This window comes from Cryptomeria japonica, unplaced genomic scaffold (assembly GCF_030272615.1).
Source record: "Cryptomeria japonica unplaced genomic scaffold, Sugi_1.0 HiC_scaffold_241, whole genome shotgun sequence".
Taxonomy (NCBI): Eukaryota; Viridiplantae; Streptophyta; class Pinopsida; order Cupressales; family Cupressaceae; genus Cryptomeria; species Cryptomeria japonica.
This window is the reverse complement of record NW_026729063.1, coordinates 218,124-239,526: the sequence shown is the minus strand read 5'-3', so window position 1 is coordinate 239,526 and position 21,403 is coordinate 218,124. Positions and strand designations below refer to the sequence as shown.

The following is a 21,403-nucleotide window of genomic DNA, read 5'->3' as shown; positions in this document are numbered from 1 at the left end:
TGGCTAGAAACGAATATTTTATCTGGATTGTTTATCTCTGAGAATAAATCTCTGTGGGGAAGCAACATATAAGTTTATCTCTATAAATTTTATGAGATTGCACTTCCCAGCATAATCATCTATCTTTCATCTTCCTGGATTGTTTATCTATGTGAATAACTTTCTGGATTATTCACCCCGTGAATGAATCCTTATTGTTTACTTTAGTATTTTTATCCTTTTAATCCAAAATCTACTTTCTGTTCCCATTTAAATTAAACTGTAAATTAGAATTTATATATATATATATATATATAAATTCTAATTTACAGTTTAATTTAAATGGGAACAAAAAGTAGATTTATTCCAATGTTAACATATTAATAACTAATGCCACATTATCATTATAGCATACTGCATTTACTTTAGCATGATTTCTGAAAACGTGAAGTACGCAGAGCGGCGGTTTTGAGACCGCGGGGTTAATGGTGGAGTGGAGGGGACCACGCGGCCCCCTCATCCCCTATGGGCCTGCGCATGCAGGACCGCAGGGGGTGATGGGACCCATGGTCCCCACCCCCTAATTACTACATTAAAACAATTTGCTTGGTAATGATTTAATTTTGATGAAACTTTTAGATTCATTTTAATGAAAAAAAATTTAAGTTAATTTTTTTATTTTATATAATTGTTTAGTTAAATTTATTTTTTTTAAATTAGCAAAAATATTGAAATCAAATTATTGTTTCAATTCCTTTAGGGAATTATTGAATTATTTGATCCATGATTTTGATTTACTTAAAAACAAATAAGTCTTATTATTTCAATTTGACCCAAAATTTCAAAAAGTATAAGCCAACCACTCATGTGGAATTAGTAACTCTATAATTAATTAGTCTCGCGATAGGAGAAGACATTTCTGCATTTCGTATGTAAATGATGTTACTTTTGCATTGCATTTATATTATTTTGCATTCTTTATCTTCATGCAATTACACGTAGGTTCACAATTATCATTACCATGCCAATACATGCATTAATTCGTTTAATTGTAGAATAATGATATTTCTCTTTTTCAAATAGTATTTAAAGTTTAAATTATGTAGATCCATTTCATAATTATATTTCAAGCATGATGTTTCATAAGCTCTTAGTTTAGAAACTAAACAAAGGAAGTTGGAAAACCAAAACGAGCAGCGTTCGGTATATACGGTGCCTCTGGGTCACGCTTACAGGTAATGCCGTCGTGTTGAACTACTGCACTTAACGCCTAATAAAGCTGCATTAACGACGTCTGTGGCATCGTCCCTATAAATCGTCGGGGAGTAATAAGGGACACTTGGAAGTTAAAATCCAAGGGGCGGGTAATCCCCCTTGGATCGATAATCTAATAAGATAACTTTTAAATGATTTCACATCCGTTGAGATAAACCATAGTAAACCCCTTTTAGGGATAGTCAAGTTAAATGCTCTCATGAAATTGATTTCTTTTTATCTTGAAGGGATATTGGTGATTTGCAATTGGGTCAAGGGTCACGCTCATGATAAGAATTAGGATCTAGTTATTTTTAGGCCACAAGCAATAGGCCATCTTGAGCCTTCACTTAAGCGCTACCATCGTGGGTAGCAACCGCAGAGAAACTGTATGGGACATTGACCCTAGAAAGGGTTACGTAACCACAAATCAGTTTACATCAAACCATAGAATAGAAAATAGAACTACATACTTTACGCCTTGATCCCGTGCTAAAGTGGGTATGTAGGCAGTCTTGGGATGGAGTTGTCCCTCGTACTCAGGTGTTCGTTGGTGGGGCCTAGGCTTGGTTGAGTAAGAATAAAGTTAAATTATTATTTTATCAAAGTTAAATTACTTTCACATATTTCTTATTCTTCTCTTTTTGAAATTTATAGCTTTAGTAGATAAAGAAAGGTTTCTATTATAACAATTATTTTTGTATATATATATATATATATATAAAATAAAAAATTGATTTTAAAATACGAAATTAAAACTTTGATATATTCAATAAAACAAAAATTAAATAAGACAAAGAAACAATTTTAATAGTGAATATCTATTTATTTTGGCCAATTCTCTCTCTTTAAGTTTAGTGTTTTTATATAGATGTATTTAAAATAATTTTCTACAATTTCAACAGATTATTTACTTCATATCTTAAATATGTAACCATCAAGAATATTTAAATTCTATTGAAATAAATTATTTTCATAATTGTATATATTAGTTTATTTTTAAATATGTATAGTACTTCTTGTGAACTATATCCTTTATTAAAAAAAAATTGTATAAAAATTAATTATTAAAATTAAAATAGATAAACAAATCAATTTTCTAAATTTTATGTTAAATTTATTCTTAAATTATTATAAGTGAATCCATCGATTTTTTAGTTTGATAGACATATTCGTTCTTTAGATTAGAGCCTTATAAACAGTGTTTATAGAGCCAAAATAGTTTCATATGCAATTCCAAACAAGTTAAATTGATAAATAAAAATTACCAGTTTCGTTTGCCTGTTTAAGTAATTTGTATGTTTCAAAATGGAAACATGTAATGTCAGGTTGAAAGACATTTTTTTTTAATTTGTTTTCGAAAAATGGAGACACTTAAATTTTTAGTTTTTTATGTCCATATTCAAACTAGAGACGTGTAATTTTTTTAAGGTATTTTTCCATTCTCAAAAGGCATGTGCTAGCTGGGATATATGGAGTACACAATACACAATACGAAGGAATTTAATGATAATAATTAGTATCTCAATTGAATTATCATAATTTGTAGACATATAATATGGGCTATAATTCTAATTCTATTCTTTATGGGCTATAATTCTAATCTTGGATATGTACAATACACAATACGAAGGAATTTAATGATAATTGGTATCATCAAAACCAATTGTCGGGAAAAATGATAATTGATATCATCGAAACCGATTGTCGAAAAAAATGCTGGTGTGAGTCCCCTGAATTCTAGTGAGAGGTTCTCACCATATAAATAGCCTATCCGCTAATTATAAAATTAAATGTATTGGATAAAGTGTATAAAATTTTATTAGTGATGATAAATTATTTTGATACAATTTTAAAATTTGATTGTCATGAAATTAGAATTGCATCCTCAATTTTTGTTTCCCATTTTGAATTCTATGTAAAGTTCATAAGTGTTTATGTCAATTGAATAATCTTAATTTGTAGACATTCAATATGGGCTATAATTCTAATCTTGAATATGTACATTTATGTTCTTTTTTTGTCAAATGTATTAATATATATATTTCTCAAAATAACTGATTCTCGATCATTGCATTCTTATGAGACATGTTATCTTGGGTCAATTATAAAATAGGGTCAATTTTAAGATTGTACTATAAAATGGTATATGACAAAAAATAACTATTCAAATATCATAGATGATAATTTCGATGTATATAATTTTTTTTTTGTTCATCAAATATAAATGATGATATACTTAATTCTCTTTAAAGTGAATGATTTTACATAGAAAGGAATTGCAATGTGATGGATAGGAAAACTATACATCCAAAATCCTAGAGGATGCACACAAAAGATATAAGACCAAAAGATGTATTTTGATTGAGATTGATTCAAAAAAAATTGTGATTAAGTTATAAAGATTTAAGTGCAAAGTAGAAGTAATAGAAAATTCTCCATACTTCTGACCATGTACAAAAAAATGACAATTCTCTTAAAAAACAATATACTAAAATTGAAAAAAACTGATGTTATATAATAGTTGTTAAAAAAACCATATCCTTTATATATACTCTTAAAAAAAAAAATTAGTACTTGTTATATTAGTTCATTACAAAATATACTTAATAATATCTACTAGTAAAGATAGTAGATTGCATATCATCTAGGAAATTAAACACATTTATATCTATTTAAATGTTTTTTTCTTATGTGCAACTTGAATTCTAAACATGCATATATCTCTAGAATTATAATATTGAGAAATCTCTTATAAGGTTTAGTAGAAATGAAGAGCATGAGTCATGCATATTATTAGGACATAATCTACTATAAAATAGAAGAAGGTAAAATAAGTATTTTGATAATATTTTGCTTATTTAAAACATTCAATATAAACGCATATTCAATAGGATAAAAAATATAAGAAAGAGAAAGACATTTAGATACACACAAAAAAAAATAATAAAATATGTACATGTATCAAAAGAGATACATAAGAAATGCGAAAAAAAAAATTAGTTATTTTCAAAAATCTATGTATGCTTCAAGAAATTACATGCACAAGCTTAAAAAAAATTATTCTTAAAACTTTTCAAAAAATATATATTACTATGTCAACAACTAAATACTATTGTCAACAAGTAAAACAAATGTTAATTTAGGGACAACATATTATCTCCAAGATATAAACTATTTTATGCATGGAGATATAAATCATAAAAGGATATCTACAAGACTGTAAATTTGCATAGTAACTAAAAATAATCCATCAACTATATCAAGAAATATTATCTTTCATTTAGTCACCTAAATTAGAACTAGACAATCCTATAGAAAACATGCCCAAGGGATAGTTTTGCTCAGTTACTAATTCCTTTCACATATGAGAAAATCATATATATAATAGTGAATTATGTTAGGATTAAGGTGCCCTCTACCTTGTAAATCCTATGACATGGTTCCAACATCCTTAGAGAGTTTCCTAAGGCACTTAGGATGTATTGGAAAAATAATTTGTAATATTTAATTCTCACCATTATTTGTAATACATTCATAAGAGGCGATGGGTTATGCTAGTAGCGGTAAAAGTAGGTTGTGAACACAAATATGTAATATTGTTTTCTCCACTTATGGATGTCTAGAATAATTATTTAATGAATTAAGAAAATGGAAAAAGAGTGACCTATGGGATTCTCCAAGTAGGAGCATGGAAGAGGCAACAGGTGTCTCTTGGTTTCCAGTCATTTATTACATTTAATGTAATGTTTATCTTGCAAGTATAGGTGTTCATGTTGGAGGGAAGGTATTGGAAGCTAAACCAATGTCTTTTCTAGCTCCATCAAAGCATTCCAAGGGTTGTGTTCCTGAGTAATGAACACTCTTCTCTGGGAACCTTTATTTGTGGTTTTGGAGCTCTTGCCATTCTATAAATATAGCCTTTTGGGTGTAGACTTGAACGGTTGAATGTAGTTTTCTCTACAGGAATGAATGATGAATGGGAGGTATAAGGAGGTTTTCCACATGTACATAGGTGCTGCTATGGTGGAGGAAAAGAGAAGAAAGGAAGTGATTGCATTGTAAGCACTTTTATTGTTGTTAAAACAAGCTTGTCCTCTCTTCTTGGTGGAGTTTCCCTGCAAGGGTTTCTCCACATAAATCCTATGTTATCTGTGAATGTTATGTTGTTTATCTATGCCTTATTTATTTTATCTTGTGCTTATATTAATTAATATTTATTTCTATTATAAGTTCACATAAGATAAGTTTACTAAGCAATGTTAACAAGTTGATTTTTGACATCATAAAGAAGGATCTAATCATAGGTTTTCCATAATTAAGGCAATTTAATTTTCAGATTTCATATGAGTTTTAGATTTTCATGTTGCTCCTATCAAAGCCTTGAACATAATAATTTGATTAATTTATTGGATAGAGATTAATCTTCACAATCTTTGGTATTGAACTTGTTTCTTTCCCAACCTTTGGTATCAGAGCTGAAGGTTATTGATTTTGGGTATTCCTCTATTTTTGGTTTCTTAGCTTGGAAAGCTTGTGGGAATAATTTAGAAGGAATTAGAGGTTGTTGGAAATCTTTGGGAGCTTCAATGAATGTTGTGTGAGCTAGATTTGTTTTGCAGATTTGTGAGATTGGAAACAATGGATATTGTCAATGTCATCTATTTTGGGCATTTGAATGTCATGCTTATGGATCTTCATGAATTTTGATGATATGTATGTATCCTCTTGTTTGGTTGTTTTGTTCCTTTACCTTGTGGTCATGTGTAGTGAGAAGGTGTTCGTGTTGGATGAGTATGGACATCCTGGTCACATGGAGGTTCACCAACAGTTTGGACTACAAAATGGGGTGTCTATGTTGCATTCATGGGTCTATCTCATGGTTACATAAAGTCACTAGAAGGTAAGCCTCTAACCTCTTTGAGAGTTATGGAGCTAATATGTTTCATATGGCTCAAGCTCTTGGATAAGTTTCCTTTCCTTTCTTAGATTGCAATGATCTCTTATTTTTAGCTATTGGGTTTTGTTGATCTATAGTATTTCCATTGTTCATATGATGTTTATATGTTTAAATGGATTTTTTAGATTTATAGAGATGGTTTTGTAGGTTTTATATGCTAACTAAAATCAGGTTTAACATGTATTATGAATAATTATTCAATTTTATTTCTCATTAGTATTGAGAAATAAATGAAAACAAGTGTTCAGTAGAAATCAATTTATTATAAGAACCAAAAAAATTATTTATAGTATGAAAAAATGATTGGGTCTTTTCTCACAAAATGAGTTCTTAGTAGTAATAATTATTTTGCTATCATTGTTCACTTGGGATCTCCTTCTCTATATTCTAATGCTATTGGATTTGTATTTGCAACTAAGTTCCATGTTTCTTTTGCTACTAGAGCTCTTATTGTAGAGAGGTATACGATTTAATGTGCTCTATCATCCATGCAGTTGTTTTTTGGGGGAAGGACTTTGAAATTGAAAAATGTTTCTTAGAAAGGTCTGATATGTAAATTTGATGAGTTGTGGCCTTGTCTTAGTGAACTTAACCATTAGATTTCAAACCAATAGTAACCTACTAGAGAAGGAAAATTGAATTTTGCCCTTACAAAAAGGGTTTCTTTGTTGTTCCTTTTTATTCTATTGAAGATTGGGAGGTTGTCTTTGTTGTTCATTTATGGTTTTGAGGCCCTCGTGCCCTCTTATTCAAACCCTAGGATCCCTTCTTCAACCGCTTTATTGAATCTTTCAATGTGTTGCTTATTTGAATTCACATTTGTAATCTTCCCTTTCATTTTTGATACAAATATAACTATGTGGCTGTTGGTAATTTAGTGTGTTGCTTAATCAAGGTACAAACCAGCTTTGCCTCTAATTTGATTGAATTGAATATATTTAAACCTCTACCTTCAAAAGTTGTTTTCAATATTTTAGATCATTCGTACAGTCAACCTTTGGATTATGGAGCCATCCTATCTCATTGGGGGTGTTACTTTGCCGGGTGTTACTTTGCCATGAGTCATTTAGACCTATCTATCTTACCTTATGACCATACTTGTAAAAACCCTTATTCTCATTTATCTAATAAAAAACGTAACTCTAAGCGGAAGATGGTAAACGCATTCAGTTTCTCTTCAATAACATAACAAACACATTGGAAGACTGAATGAAGCGTGCTGGGCACGCGACAAAAAAACCACCACTCAGACCGCAGGCAAATTGCTGTCGCCTCTAAGATTTTATTTCGCACATGAAAATTTGAATATGAAACTCCTTTCCATACGTGCTCAACAAAGTCGCCCATTGATAAGTGTGAGCGAATACTTCCGCAGCCTCTAGAAGGATTTTACTGTGGACTGGAATATTTGAATTTGAAAGATGTTTCCCTACGTGCTTTCGGTTATAAATAAGGGCCAATATCGGCTTTCAACATTAAGAACATTATAACTGACTTGATCAGTCTTGTACCATAAGTTCATAAATGATGGCTTTCTGGAGTTATATGAGAACGTTTGGTTTGTTTCTATTGTTGTGGCTTGTAAATTTGGGAGGCCGAGGTGCGGTTGTGGCATACTCGTCACAAAATGCAACTGCACTAGCGTTCACCTCATGTTTGAGTGGAAACGGTATCGAAAACGTGACGTTCAAAAGCTCTTCTTCATCAAGCAACTATTACACGCTCCTCGAATTCTCTCTGCAGAATCTGCGCTATGCGGAAGAAAGCGTGCCAAAGCCATACGCTTTGATTGTTCCGGAGAGCAGAGACCAACTGCACAAGTCAGTGCAGTGCTCCATACAACACGGCTGGCAGATCGTGATGCGCAGTGGAGGGCACAGCTATGAGGGTCTCTCCTCTACTTCTCAGGCTCCCAATTTCGTCATCATCGATGTCATGAAATTGGAAAGAGTTGAGGTGGATATGAAATCCAAGACGGCTTGGGTGGAGTCCGGTGCAACTTTAGGCCAGCTCTACTCCGCCATTGCAAACAAGACTTCGCTCTACGGTTTCCCTGCGGGAGTCTGCCCGACAGTAGGCGTGGGCGGGACTTTGAGTGGAGGTGGGCTTGGGTTACTCGCAAGGAAATATGGCGTCTCGGCAGACCACGTTATAGATGCCCTGCTTGTGGACGCCAATGGCAAATTGGTGGACAGAAAGGGGATGGGAGAAGATGTGTTCTGGGCTCTCCGAGGCGGCGGTGGAGGGAGCTGGGGCGTGGTTGTGGCGTGGCAGATAAGGCTTGTCAAAGTGCCTCCCGTAATCACTGTGTTTAATGTCAACAGGACGGGAAATGATAACGTGACAGAGCTTGTAGAACGATGGCAATCTGTTGAACCGTTTGCCCCCGAGGATCTCTATATCCGTGTCTTTGTGTTCGGAGGCAGTCCTGTTAGCCTTACCTTCAATGGAATGTATTTGGGTCCTCTACCTCAACTCCTCAAACTTGTGAATGAGATCTTTCCTGAGATGGGTCTGGTCGCCGCCGATTGTAACGAGACAGACTGGATCGGCTCGGTCATCTCGACTGCTGTGGCCAACGGATATTCTGCCGACCTCCTCAACAGATATCTTGCCACCAAAAGGTACTTCAAGAATAAGTCCGATTATGTGAAGAGCGCTATCTCTTCATCAGGCCTACAGGGAGCATGGAAGATTATGGAAGAGAAGCCCGACAGCCAAATGATATTGGCTCCCTTTGGAGGCGTAATGAATAGGATACCATCCACTCGGATTCCCTTCCCCCATCGAGCAGGCTATTTATACGAAATTCAGTATGTACTCAACTGGGAAGACGCTTCCGAAGATGCAGAGTCTGTGGCTTGGATGCGAAAGTTGTACGAATACATGACTCATTATGTTTCAAAATCTCCCAGAGGTGCTTACGTCAACTACATAGACCTTGACTTGGGCCATGCATCTGCTAATGGAACCTCCACCGTACAACAAGCAAAGTCGTGGGGCGAAAAGTATTTTGGTGTGAATTTCTTCAGGCTGGTGCATGTGAAGACTAAATTCGATCCCAACAATATTTTCAAGAATGCTCAGAGCATTCCCCCGCTCAGTCAGAGTTGATTTATATCTCTTTCTTAGATTTCCATATTCATTTCCATAGAAGACAGAACTCTCGCCCTTAGGAATTAAATTCATTAATAAATCGACACAACTATTCTCTGAATAGTGAATGTGCCTCCAATAATGATGTAATAATGTAATATTGGATAGAATATAAATTCCTCTTAGCTTTTCATTTGCATTTAACTAGTGTATAGAATCCTACAATATGGTATTTTAATAAATTTGATTTGAAAATATAAACATTCATTGTTTATTGATATTGGATTTAATTATGGATATTATTTTAATAATTTTTTGTTAAAATATAAACATATATTAAACTGTTTATCGATATTGGATTTAATTATTTTACTAAATTTTGGGTAAAATATAAACATATATTTATTGTTTATTGATATCCGATTTAATTATGAATATAATTTTCATAAATTTTCAATAGTATCGTGAATACTTCAAGTGATATATTTATGTGTGTAAATGTATATGAGAATAAAATATTATCTTTTAAAATATAATATAAATTATTTTTACGTTAATCATGTATATTATATACAAGTAAGATCTCATCTTCTAAAAGATGATTGTAAATAACTTGTGTATTGTTTATATAAAATATATGAAAATAAATTCAAATCTCTTTTTTTTTTATATAATTAAATTTGCATCTCTTTAATGACCAACATAAATAATATTTATTATCTTTACGTAAAACATAAAAAATAAATTCTCATTTCCTAAAAGACCAATAAAAGAAATTTTTTTATATTCTTTATGTTTAATATATGAAAGTATAATTTACTCTTCTCCAAGACCAACACCAATATTTTATATACTTTTCGTACAAAATATTCTAGAAAAAATTCCCTTCTTCCAAAAAAAAAATAACACAAATGAATTTTATTCTCTTCATATAAAATATGTCAAAATAAAATCTCATCTCATAAAAAGACCAACAAAAACATTTATCTATTATTCTTGACTATTAAAGAAAATCAAATGTTTTATTCATTAAAATGTGATAATCCATTAAAATATACTAAAAAAAACAAAGTTGTATAAGATTAAAAAAGAGAGAATATAAATATTTAAAAAAAATTCCACACGAAATGTTGGATATTACATTAATTAGTTTAGTTTATAAGAAGTTTGTACATGGAAAAGGGCTTAAAAAGCCACAGAGATGTAATGAATGATCACATGATAGAATTCAAGTTTGAATATTTATGTTTTATTTTTTAGTAACAATGATGGTTTAGATTTTAATTGCTCTTATTTCATTTGGTATTAGAGTCAAAAGAGACTTAGCTGAGATACTATAGTGGAGAAGTGTAGGCAAAAGGTCCCTATAGTGGGATGAAGTATTTTGGACCTGTGAAATGATTAAGGTGTCGCTCTTGTGCAATTTATTAATAGGGAGGCATTCAATTTGGTTTAGGAGCTATGTTGGAAGAAGATCCTGGCAGGAGTTGGGAAAATGGCTTTAAATCAACCATTTGTATTTTCTTTAAAGTTTTCTTTAAGTTTTTTCAAATTGATGTATTACATATCCTGCATCCATTGTAATCCATGATACCACATATGCTAGATAGATTCAAAGTTCTTGTGTTTTCTATGAAAATCACATATGAAAAGAGAAGACAATTAAAACATTGCTAGTTGCTACATTTGAACAAAGCACAATTTCTTATTTGCTTTGATAGCTTTTCGAAGTGAAGAGTTTTGTTCATACCATGGGTCCTGTTCCTGCTCATCCATTACTTGCCTTTTGAAAGAAGTTTTGAAAGTTGCTATAGTCATCAAGTGTCTCCTCCTACTTAAGGCATCTGCCACCCTATTTTCCTTCCCCTTAATATATTCAATTTGAAAATCATATTCACTTAGAAACTCTAACCACCTTCTTTGTCTGGCATTTAAGTGGGGCTGGGTAAAGATGTACTTTAGTCCTTGGTTATCTGACTTTAACTCAAAGGCTTCCCTAGTAAGAAGTGTCTCCATTTCTGTAGGGTATGCACAATCGCTACTAACTCTAAGTCATGGGGTGCATAATTAACTTCATGAGTCTTTAGCTTTCTAGATTCGTCAGCTACTACCCCTTCATCTTGGACAAGTACTCCTCCTAATCCTTCAATAGGAGCATCAGTTATGATTGTGAAGTGTCCATTCAGATCTGGTACTTTTAGAATGGGTGTTGACATTAGTTTCCCCTTCAAAATTTGGAATGCCTTATCACTTTGTTCTGTCCACACAAACCTTTTACCCTTCCTTTGTAATGAGGTGATGGGGTTTGCTATCTTAGAGAATCCTTCCACAAACCTCCTATAGTAACCTGCTAGCCCCATAAAGCTTCTTACCTCTGAAACGTTCTTAGGGATCGGCCATTTCTACTATTGCCTTTATCTTATCTAGATCAACTGCTATTCCTTCCTCCCATATAACTTATGTTCTCTCAACCTTTGTAAAACAATTTGTAGGTGTACTAAATGTTCCTCCTCATTCCTAGAGTAAATCAATATGTCATCTAGAAATACCAAAACAAATTTATCCAAGTAGTCATGGAGTACACTATTCATTAGGTTCATAAATGCAGTTGGGGTGTTGGTTACACCAAAAGCAACTACTGTGAATTCATAATGCCCATATCTAGTCCTGAAAGCTATTTTCAGAATGTCTTCCTCCTTAATTCTGAGTTGATGGTACCCTGACCGGAGGTCTATCTTTGAGAAAATTGTTGCTCCTTTCATTTGGTCAAAAAGATCCTCTATGCGAGGTAAGGGATACCTATTCTTTATTGTGACCTTGTTCAACATCCTATAGTCGATGCATAGTCTTAAGGTTCCATCCTTCTTCTTAACAAACAAAACTGGCGCTCCCCATGGTGATACACTTGGCCTTATTAATCCCTTAGCTAAGAGTTCCTCTAATTGAATTTTGAGCTCTTGTAATTCAGTTGTGTTCATTTGGTAAGGTGTCCTTGATACTGGTTCAGCCCCTGGTAGCACTTCAATAGAAAAGTCAAACTTCCTTTTAGGGGGTGAGCCGGGCAATTCTTCTAGAAAAACATCCTTGAATTCCTTTAAGAAGGGGGTATTTTCAAAGGTTGGTGTATTTTCCTCTTTTCCTTCATAGAGATTTGGCCTCCTCTTCTTCTTTCCTTCTTTAATTGCATGGCTGATATGGTTTCTATATTAATGGGATTAAACTTTCCTTGGATTTTGACCCTTTTTTCCTCCATCATCCAAACATTCCACAACTTTGTTATAGCAATCTAAATTAGCTTGATGGTCTGTTAACCAACTCTTTCCAATAATTATATCATATAATCCTAGGGGTGCCACATAGAGATCCACCCTTGTTCAAACTCGGGAAATTGTACCCTTGCCCTCGACAAACACACAGTTAGTTCTTGATTTAAGATTTTTAAAATTTAATTTGTATCATTGCAAAATATTCCCTTAGTTGTATAATTTGAAGTGAGCACAAGGCCTAGATTTGAACCTTTGCTTTGATACCACATGTAATAACCCACCTTAATTAACCAAACAAAATTGACCATTCTTTTTTTTTTGTTTAATTTAATCATTATGTTTGATTCAATTGCATACTCTGGGCATCCATCCATTTGGATTAGGCATTCATCCATTCGGGATGAGCATCTAACCATATGGGTTAGGCATCGGTCCATATGGGACATAAGATTTCATCTATCCAATACGGGATAGGCATCTACCCATACGGGATAGGCATCGGTCCATACGGGACATAAGATTTCATCTATCCAATATGGGATAGGCACCTACCCATATAGGGTAGGCATCTATCTAAATGGGATAGGAGGTGCTATGGCCAGAGACTTAGACTCATCAGGACCATTCGGGTCCTGAGCCACTCACTAAGTACTACACTCTTCTAACAGAAGTGCATCGAGGTCGCCATCCTTAGGAGTAATTAAATAACATAATATAAGCTTGAATTCCACCTCAGAATTTGGCTTAAAGCCTCAGGAAGTCAAGCGAATCCATATGGGATTCCTTCCGAGTATGCATTGAATTACTTTTTCCAATTTAATTATCTTATCTTTCAAAATAGGATTCTTACTCAATCTCTCTTTTACCAAGCCTAGACCCCACCCATGAATGCCTGAGTACGAGGGATAACTCCGTCCCAAGACTGCCTACATACCTGCTTTGGCAAGGGATCAAGGCGTAAAGTATGTAGTTCTATTTTCTACTCTATGGTTTGATGTAAACTAATTAGTGGGTACGCAACCCTTTCTAGGGTCAATGTCCCAAACAGTTTCTCTGCGATTGCTACCCACGATGGTAGCGCTTAAGCAAAGGCTCAATATAGCCTATTGCTTGTGGCCTAAAACAACTAGATCCTAATTCTTATCATAAGCGTCACCCTTGACCCATTGCCAATCGACAACAATAGGTCTTCAAAAATTAATTCCAAAAAGCATTTTTACTTAACCAACCCTAAAGGGGGTTTACTATGGTTTAACTCAACGAATGTAAAATCATTTGAAAATTATCTTATTAGATTATCGATCCAAGGGGGATTACCCGCCCCTTGGATTTTAACTTCCACGTGTCCCTTATTACTCCCCGATGATTTATAGGGACGATGCCACAGATGTCATTGATGTAGCTTTATTAGGTGTTAAGTGCAGTAGTTCAACACAATGGCATTACTCGTAAGCGTGACCCAGAGGCACTGTATATACTGAATGCTACTAGGTTTTGGTTTCCATCTTCCTTTATTTAGTTTTCTAACTAAGAGCTATGAAAACATCATGCTTGAAAATAATCATGAAATGAATGTACATAATTAGACCTTTCAAAGTTAATTATTTGAATAACTACTTTGATGGCAACCAAGCACCATTTGATAAAAAGAAATACCATTCTTCTACAACTCAACTAATTAATATATAATGGTATGATAAAGGCAATTATGAACTCATATCTTAAAACATGTAACTTGTATGAAGAAAATGGGAAGGTAACTTGCCCATCAATGAATGCAATTTAACATATAAGTAATGTGCATGATGTAAAAATAGTGACATTTACATACGAGATTAAGTAATGTTTACGTTGATTGTGAGAATATTTAAATTATAGAGTTACTAGTTCCAAATGAGTGATTAGTTTATTATTTTGGACATTTTGGATCAAATCGTAATAATAAGACTTATTTGTTTTTAAGTGAGCCAAAATCACTGATCAAGTAGTCCAATAAATCCCTAAATGGATTGAGACAATAATTTTTTATTTCAATCCTTTGCAAATTTATTAACTTAAAATTTAACTAAACAATTGTTAGCAATTAACAAAAAATGTAACTAAAACAATCATTGATAATTAACTTAAAATTTAACTAAAACAATTATTAAAAATTAACTTAAAATTTAAATAAAAACAATTATAAAAAAATTAACTTAAAATTTTAATTAAAACAATTATTAAAAAAGCGAATTTGTTTTGTTTAATAGCAAATAGGGGGGGAGTGGGGACCGCGGGTCCCATCACCCCTACGATCCTGCATGCGCAGGCTTGCAGGGTTAAGGGGACACTGTGGTCCCCTCCAGTTCCCTGTGGCCACTGCCATGATAGTGACCGCAAGGGTAGTGGGGATTACCACTGTCCCTCCGACGGTTACAATAACCGCCACCCCTATACGCCTCCGTAATCCTTTGAATATTTTTTGAAAACTATGCCATTACTATTACATGCAACATTAATATATTTTAACGTCTGGAATAATTTTAATATAATGCAAAATTAATAAATTTTAAAATTTGACACAAGGTTAATATATATATATATATATATATATATATATATATATATATATATAGTTTACATTTTCAATTATTTAATGACATCCTTATATATAAACAAAGACGGTATTCATTTATGAAAATAAGAACATGAATAAAACAGAATTTAAATAATTGTTTTAGATTTGATTTTTACAGTTTAGAATTTAAATAATATAGGAGGTTAACATTTATAGAGAGAGAGAGAGAGAGAGCTTATTCCAGCATTCATAGGGAGGAGGTTTATTCCAAATTTCACAGGGGAATTGTTTATTTCCAGAATTCATTTCCAGTATTCACAGGAGGATTATATTCAGCTGATATTCATAGAGTTTCAACCAATATTCACAAAGAGATTTTATTCAACTCATTTCACAGAGATTTTATTCAACTCATTTCACAGAAATTTTATTCAACTCATTTCATAGAGATTTTATTCAACTCATTTCATAGAGATTTTATTCAACTCATTTCACAGAGATTTTATTCAACTCATTTCACAGAGAGATTTTATTTTAATTAATATTCATAGAGAGATTAAAATAATCATAGAGAGATTTTAAAAATAATCACTGAGAAATTTTAAAGATAATCACAGTGAGATTTTAAAGATAATCACAGAGAGATTTTAAAGATAATCACAGAGACATTTTAAAGATAATCACAGCGAGATTTTAAAGATAATCACAGAGAAATTTTAAAGATAATCACAGAGAAATTTTAAAGATAATCACAGTGAGATTTTAAAGATAATCACAGAGAAATTTTAAAGATAATCACAAAGGGATTAAAGAATGAGATTCAAATTTCCATTCGAAGAACCAGAGAAAAGAATCAGAGGGAGGAATAAAGATTCAAATCACACAGGAAGAATTTTGATTTCAGAAAAAGAGATTTTAAACAAATAAAGGAATATGATTTTCTTTTGCTAAATTTTTCTTGGAAGAAAAACAAAAGCAAGATCATGTGCATATTTTCTTGAGGGAAATAAAATAATTTAAATAAATATATTTTATATGCACTATATGAAAGCATCATCATTACTATTTATCCTCAAATAAAAGATTTAAAATCAAATAAAAGAGTTTCTTTATATAAAGGAAGATCTATAACTATTGATAATACGAATTCCTCATAAGTAGATGTAAGGATAAACAATGAGGAGAGAACCTGGTTTATCGATCTTGATGTTGAATCCACTAGCTACCCTTATGATCCTTCCTTGCAACTTGAGAGAAATCCTAAACAACAACTTAAAATTCTTGCAACGAAAATGAGACTACCAAAAATATCTATTTCTAAAACTTGGAAAATTTCCTCCAAAACATAATCAACTCCCTTCTTTGAAACTTGCATATAATTTTATAAGAAAATTCCCTCCTTCCCACTATCTAGAAAATTTTAATTAAAAAGGAGATTCTTTCCCAATTTTGGACTTCATGCAAATTGATTAGACTTAGTGGAGGAGTTACATGCAAGGTGGTGGAGAATCCTCTAGAAGCTTCTTATTCTTCCTATAACATGTGCCATAATTGGATGTGGAAAATAAATAAATAAAAATAATGTATATTTTCCATGTGTGTGTGTGTGTTATTATTTTTAATTCTTTTTATAACATTTATTCAATTATTTAAATAGCTTATCCAAAGATAAAAATAAAATTGTAATTTAAATCCAAAAGTGATAAAGGAGGGTTGTGACATTTTTAACATAAATATTGATAGATTTTTTTTTTATAATTTTTGGTATAGGTATTAATTTTAGTTTCTTCAAGCATATTTTATATCGGTATAAATAATTTTGATAAAGATAATTATAAAAAATCATATAGTCATAAGTTTTATATTGATCAACCCATCTATTTGATTACAAAATAAAACCTCTTTGAAACAAATAAATTCATCTCAAGAAAAATATTATGTTTAATGTAAATTATAAGAAAAAATGTCAAAATGTTCAATATAAATAATTACCTTTATAAAAGTAGATAGTGGAGATAAGAAAGTTATTGAAAAAGTTTGACAATGAGTTTAGTAGTTCATTTTTAACCTTCTTATGCACTAATGGTATAGATGAAAACATGGTGAATAACATATTGTTTTATTTTTTATTTTTTATTTTAAAGAAATAAAGTCTAAAACATATATTAATATAAAAGCATAAAAAAATCCACCCATAGAGTAGCCTAATACATAGGGAAACAATATTATATCTTATCAAAGAAAGTTGCATATTACATTTGATTGTCATTGAAGATAAGGCAACAAAGAGAAAAAAGACCTTCCTTGAGAGAAACACAAATTCGTGAACTAACAAGAACATGTGATGGTACAAAAGTAAAGCCAAAAAACTAGATTTAACTACACCCATTATTTGAATTAGTTCTCATCATCATACTAATAATCAATAATATCAAAGAATTCACTTCTTTGAGAATTGGGAGGATGAGACACATGCACAAGTAGAAAATAAAGAGCTTGTGAAACATCATAGATCTGTTTTACAACTTGAAGATCGAGCTCATGAAGATGGGCACAAATAGTATTTTCCATATTAAAATGCACATTTTAAGTATAGACCATGTTTGAGTACATTATAGGGGAGAATTATAGTTGTGCTTTATCTTAATCCCTATGGTAAATTGAAAACCCGACCAATTTTTTTCCTTTGAATAAATCATAACTTTTTAAAGCCTAATCCATATATTTTCGAGGTATATAAAGATCATGAACATAATCAATCATTGATTGAAAAGGAAGGAGACACCATCCAAAGAGGGAAAAAATGAGTCTTTATAAAGAAGAGGCCAACTACCATAAACATTAAATAGTTATTAGGAAAAGAAGAATACCAATTCAAGTTTTGCTTTTAATTAGATTCACTACAAAAGGCATAGTTAAAAGTCTAAAATCTACAACTTCAAAAGTTTCGAACAGATAAAAATTATATATTTGGAAGGTTATCCAAACAAAAGCACTTTATTTTCAAAGAATAGCATCATTTCAACATAGTTTATAAAACAAAAACATAATTTCCAACTTTAAACCATTCCCCCTCACCTCAATTTGAATTATTATTGGAAAATAAGATTTTACTATTTTAATTTACAATAAATTATCTTTACTTAAAATTAAAAAATAATTAAAATTACTTTCCAATTACTTAAAACATATAGCTTAATATTTTAGCTCATCTTAAAAGAAACAATGGCAATATTCAATTGTCATAAAGTCTTTAAAGAAATGTCAGCAATCACTCAGCTATAGACCATAGAAATAAAATCTACATACTTTGATACAATAAGCTTACATATAATATTAACATTATAGTATGTCCCGACCTAAAAAGTCACATTTTTAAAACTCACTTTTCTTCAACAAATTCTATTCTTATCTTAAACATGTAGGTATGATATTTAATGGAGTTATGAATTTTCATGTTCTATTTAAGTAAATTTAATTCATTATAAATAGTTTTTCTATATAAAATTGTGTATATATTTTTCTACAATATTTTTTGTTCTTACTGATGGATTATTAAATGTGATTTGAAATATTGAACCAAAATATATTCATAGTTTTATAAAAATAACTATGACCTATAAAAAGCTCTTACCATGAATTTAATTTTATAAATCTTAAATAAGTCTTGGTTATTAGAATTTGATTTATCATTTTTAATGGTCAAAGTCATATTCAGATAAATGTTGTCTTGAATATTTATTCATAGACTATTCAAAGGCTGCAATTGGCTTTGAGACTAAATCTCTTTCCAATTATGTTTTGAAGTTTCGTTGTCTCTTAACCAAGAGTATTTCATCGTTAAGATTGGTAAAACTATTAATTTACTTATTATGATTCGATGATAATTAAAATATGATAAAATTAAACATGTTTGATGTTTTAGATGAAATCAATTGAACATATATTAAATAAAAGTAAACACTAAAGTTTACATAAGATTCAAATCAATTGAACATATATTAAATAAAAGTAAACACTAAAGTTTGCCTAAGATTCAAATCAATTGAATATATATTTGAACAAGTTCAGTTATCCATTATAGAGACTAATAAATTTGTAAATTTGTTGTTACACCAAAGGTGACAAATATTAATGAACTATGTTATTTTTCTCTCAACCAAAATGCCATAATTTCAATGTCAATCGAAATAATAATCACCAAAAACTGGTCGCAAACATAAGCGCGTATATAGTTGTTGATATCAAAACTATAACATACTAGATTTGTGTCACAAGGCAAATTTGTTTTACGTGGCTGGCACGGCAACGACTATTTGGCATTTTCAAATCTCTGGAATAAATACGAGTCTTACGGCTATTTCCTTCAAATTTCGGGAACGTTGACAAATTTATATCTTGTATGGAATACTCCGAAGACTTTCACATTCACAGAGATCAGTTGATTTTCTGGAAGTGTATTTGATTTCGTCATCTATGAATCTTCTATATCCTTTCCATTATAAGGCAATTGCATACGTCTTTCCACATGCAAGTCATTATAAGAGGGATTCAATACAAAAATTATTGGTATGTATTGTAAAGCAAAATGAACTTTGCAATAAAAATGTTCTTAATTTAGTATGAATTAATTTAATTAATAGATGATAGTTGTGAGAAGGTAATTAAAGCATATAAATTCATATTTAATCTATTCAATTGCATTGGTAAAAAAGAAATAAAAGTTTATATATATTTGTAAAAAATAAATTGAATATAATGTCAATTTTCAAAACTATTTAATTTTAAAATTAGAATAAGTCACGCATAATTGAAAAATTAGTAAATTTAGAAATGTAACATCACTTTTTAAAACAAAATTGGAAAAAATAGAATTAATTTACATCAGTGAAATTTTAACCCTATTAAAGTATTCATACAATAGATAGTAAAAAAATATGTGTAATATTTAGATTAGTAAATAAATTGTGACATTGAATGTTACACTTAGTGTACACAAATCTTAATTTTTTATAAAAGTTATTTATTGTTTAATAATAAATATTATATTAAAACATAAACCATGTAATTTAATTCATAATTATACTATTGAAAGAAACCTAAAATAATTACATAAACAATAAACATTATTTTTCTTAGTAAAAAATAACTATACTTTTTGTTCAAGATAACCCGGATGACATTCATTGTAAATTTTCTATCAATTACTTATTGAATCTTATTATAGTAAAAATCTTGGTTCAAAAGGTGAAACCCAAGAAGAATATATCACCCATGGGATTAGAAAATTCTACCACCACCTTATATTACCATATAAGTGAAATTGTTAGACATTTAAAAATAATAATTAAAAAAAAGCGTTCTTTCTCACACTTGTTCGGTTGACTTTATCAAATTTATTTTGATAAGGAGATGTTTTTTTAATTAGAAGTTTTGTAAGGGTCTTGATATCACTCAACTTTGAAATTTATGCCTGCACTAATTTTTATTTAATATAATTATTAGTTTTCTTATGGATGTTTCAAAAGATTTATGATCTTATTTGTTTATAAACTCCATATAATACATATATTTTTCTTAGTCAAAAAATTAATCTAATTGTACTTCATTTTTTATTTACAATACAATCAACTTGACATTCATTCTAAATTTCCTATTGTCCAGATAGTTTTTTCTTTTCTATGAATCTTACTTATTAAAATGTTTAATATGTAGTTTGCTAAACAAAAATTATTAGATGGGTAGAGTGGGTGTAAAATTTTGGAATAAAATGTATAGGTTAATAAAAAGGTAAAATGTAAAATTCTATAAAATAAGAATCAGAAACATTTTCAGTTAAATATTTTAGTTCTAAAGTTTCAGTTGTATATATATTTTAAATCTCTTTAAAAAATATTAAAAGCCAAATTGTCAAGACATGTTTAATAATAATTATAAAATTAAAATAATAATAATAATTTTTTTTTGTCCAACTTAAATTACTTTCAAATATTTCTTATTCTTCTCTTTTTGAAATCTATAGCTTTAGTAGATAAAGAAAGGTTTCTATTATAACAATTATTTTTGTATATATATGTGTTTTTATGTATTTTTTATAACAAAATGGTTTTAAAATATGAAATTAAAAACTTTGATATTTTCAATAAAACAAAAATTAAATAAGACAAAGAAACAATTTTAATAGTCAATATCTATTTATTTTGGTAAACTCTCTCCTTTCTTTAAGTTTAGTATTTTTATATAAATGTATTTAAAATAATTTTCTACAATTTCAACAGATTATTTACTTCA

General features: G+C 30.6%; 1 protein-coding gene across 1 annotated transcript; it reads left to right on the top strand.

Moving 5' to 3' along the window:
• The first annotated feature begins 7,720 nt into the window (after nucleotides 1-7,720).
• LOC131869273 (berberine bridge enzyme-like D-1) lies at nucleotides 7,721-9,307 on the top strand. The gene has a single exon (XM_059215738.1). It carries the CDS (start codon nucleotides 7,721-7,723, stop codon nucleotides 9,305-9,307), a length of 1,587 nt encoding a protein of 528 aa, XP_059071721.1.
• The last annotated feature ends 12,096 nt before the right edge of the window (nucleotides 9,308-21,403 follow it).

Coding starts and splice junctions, on each gene's coding strand:
- LOC131869273 (XM_059215738.1), top strand. CDS start 7,721: ATGGCTTTCTGGAGTTATATGAGAACGTTTGGTTTGTTTCTATTGTTG.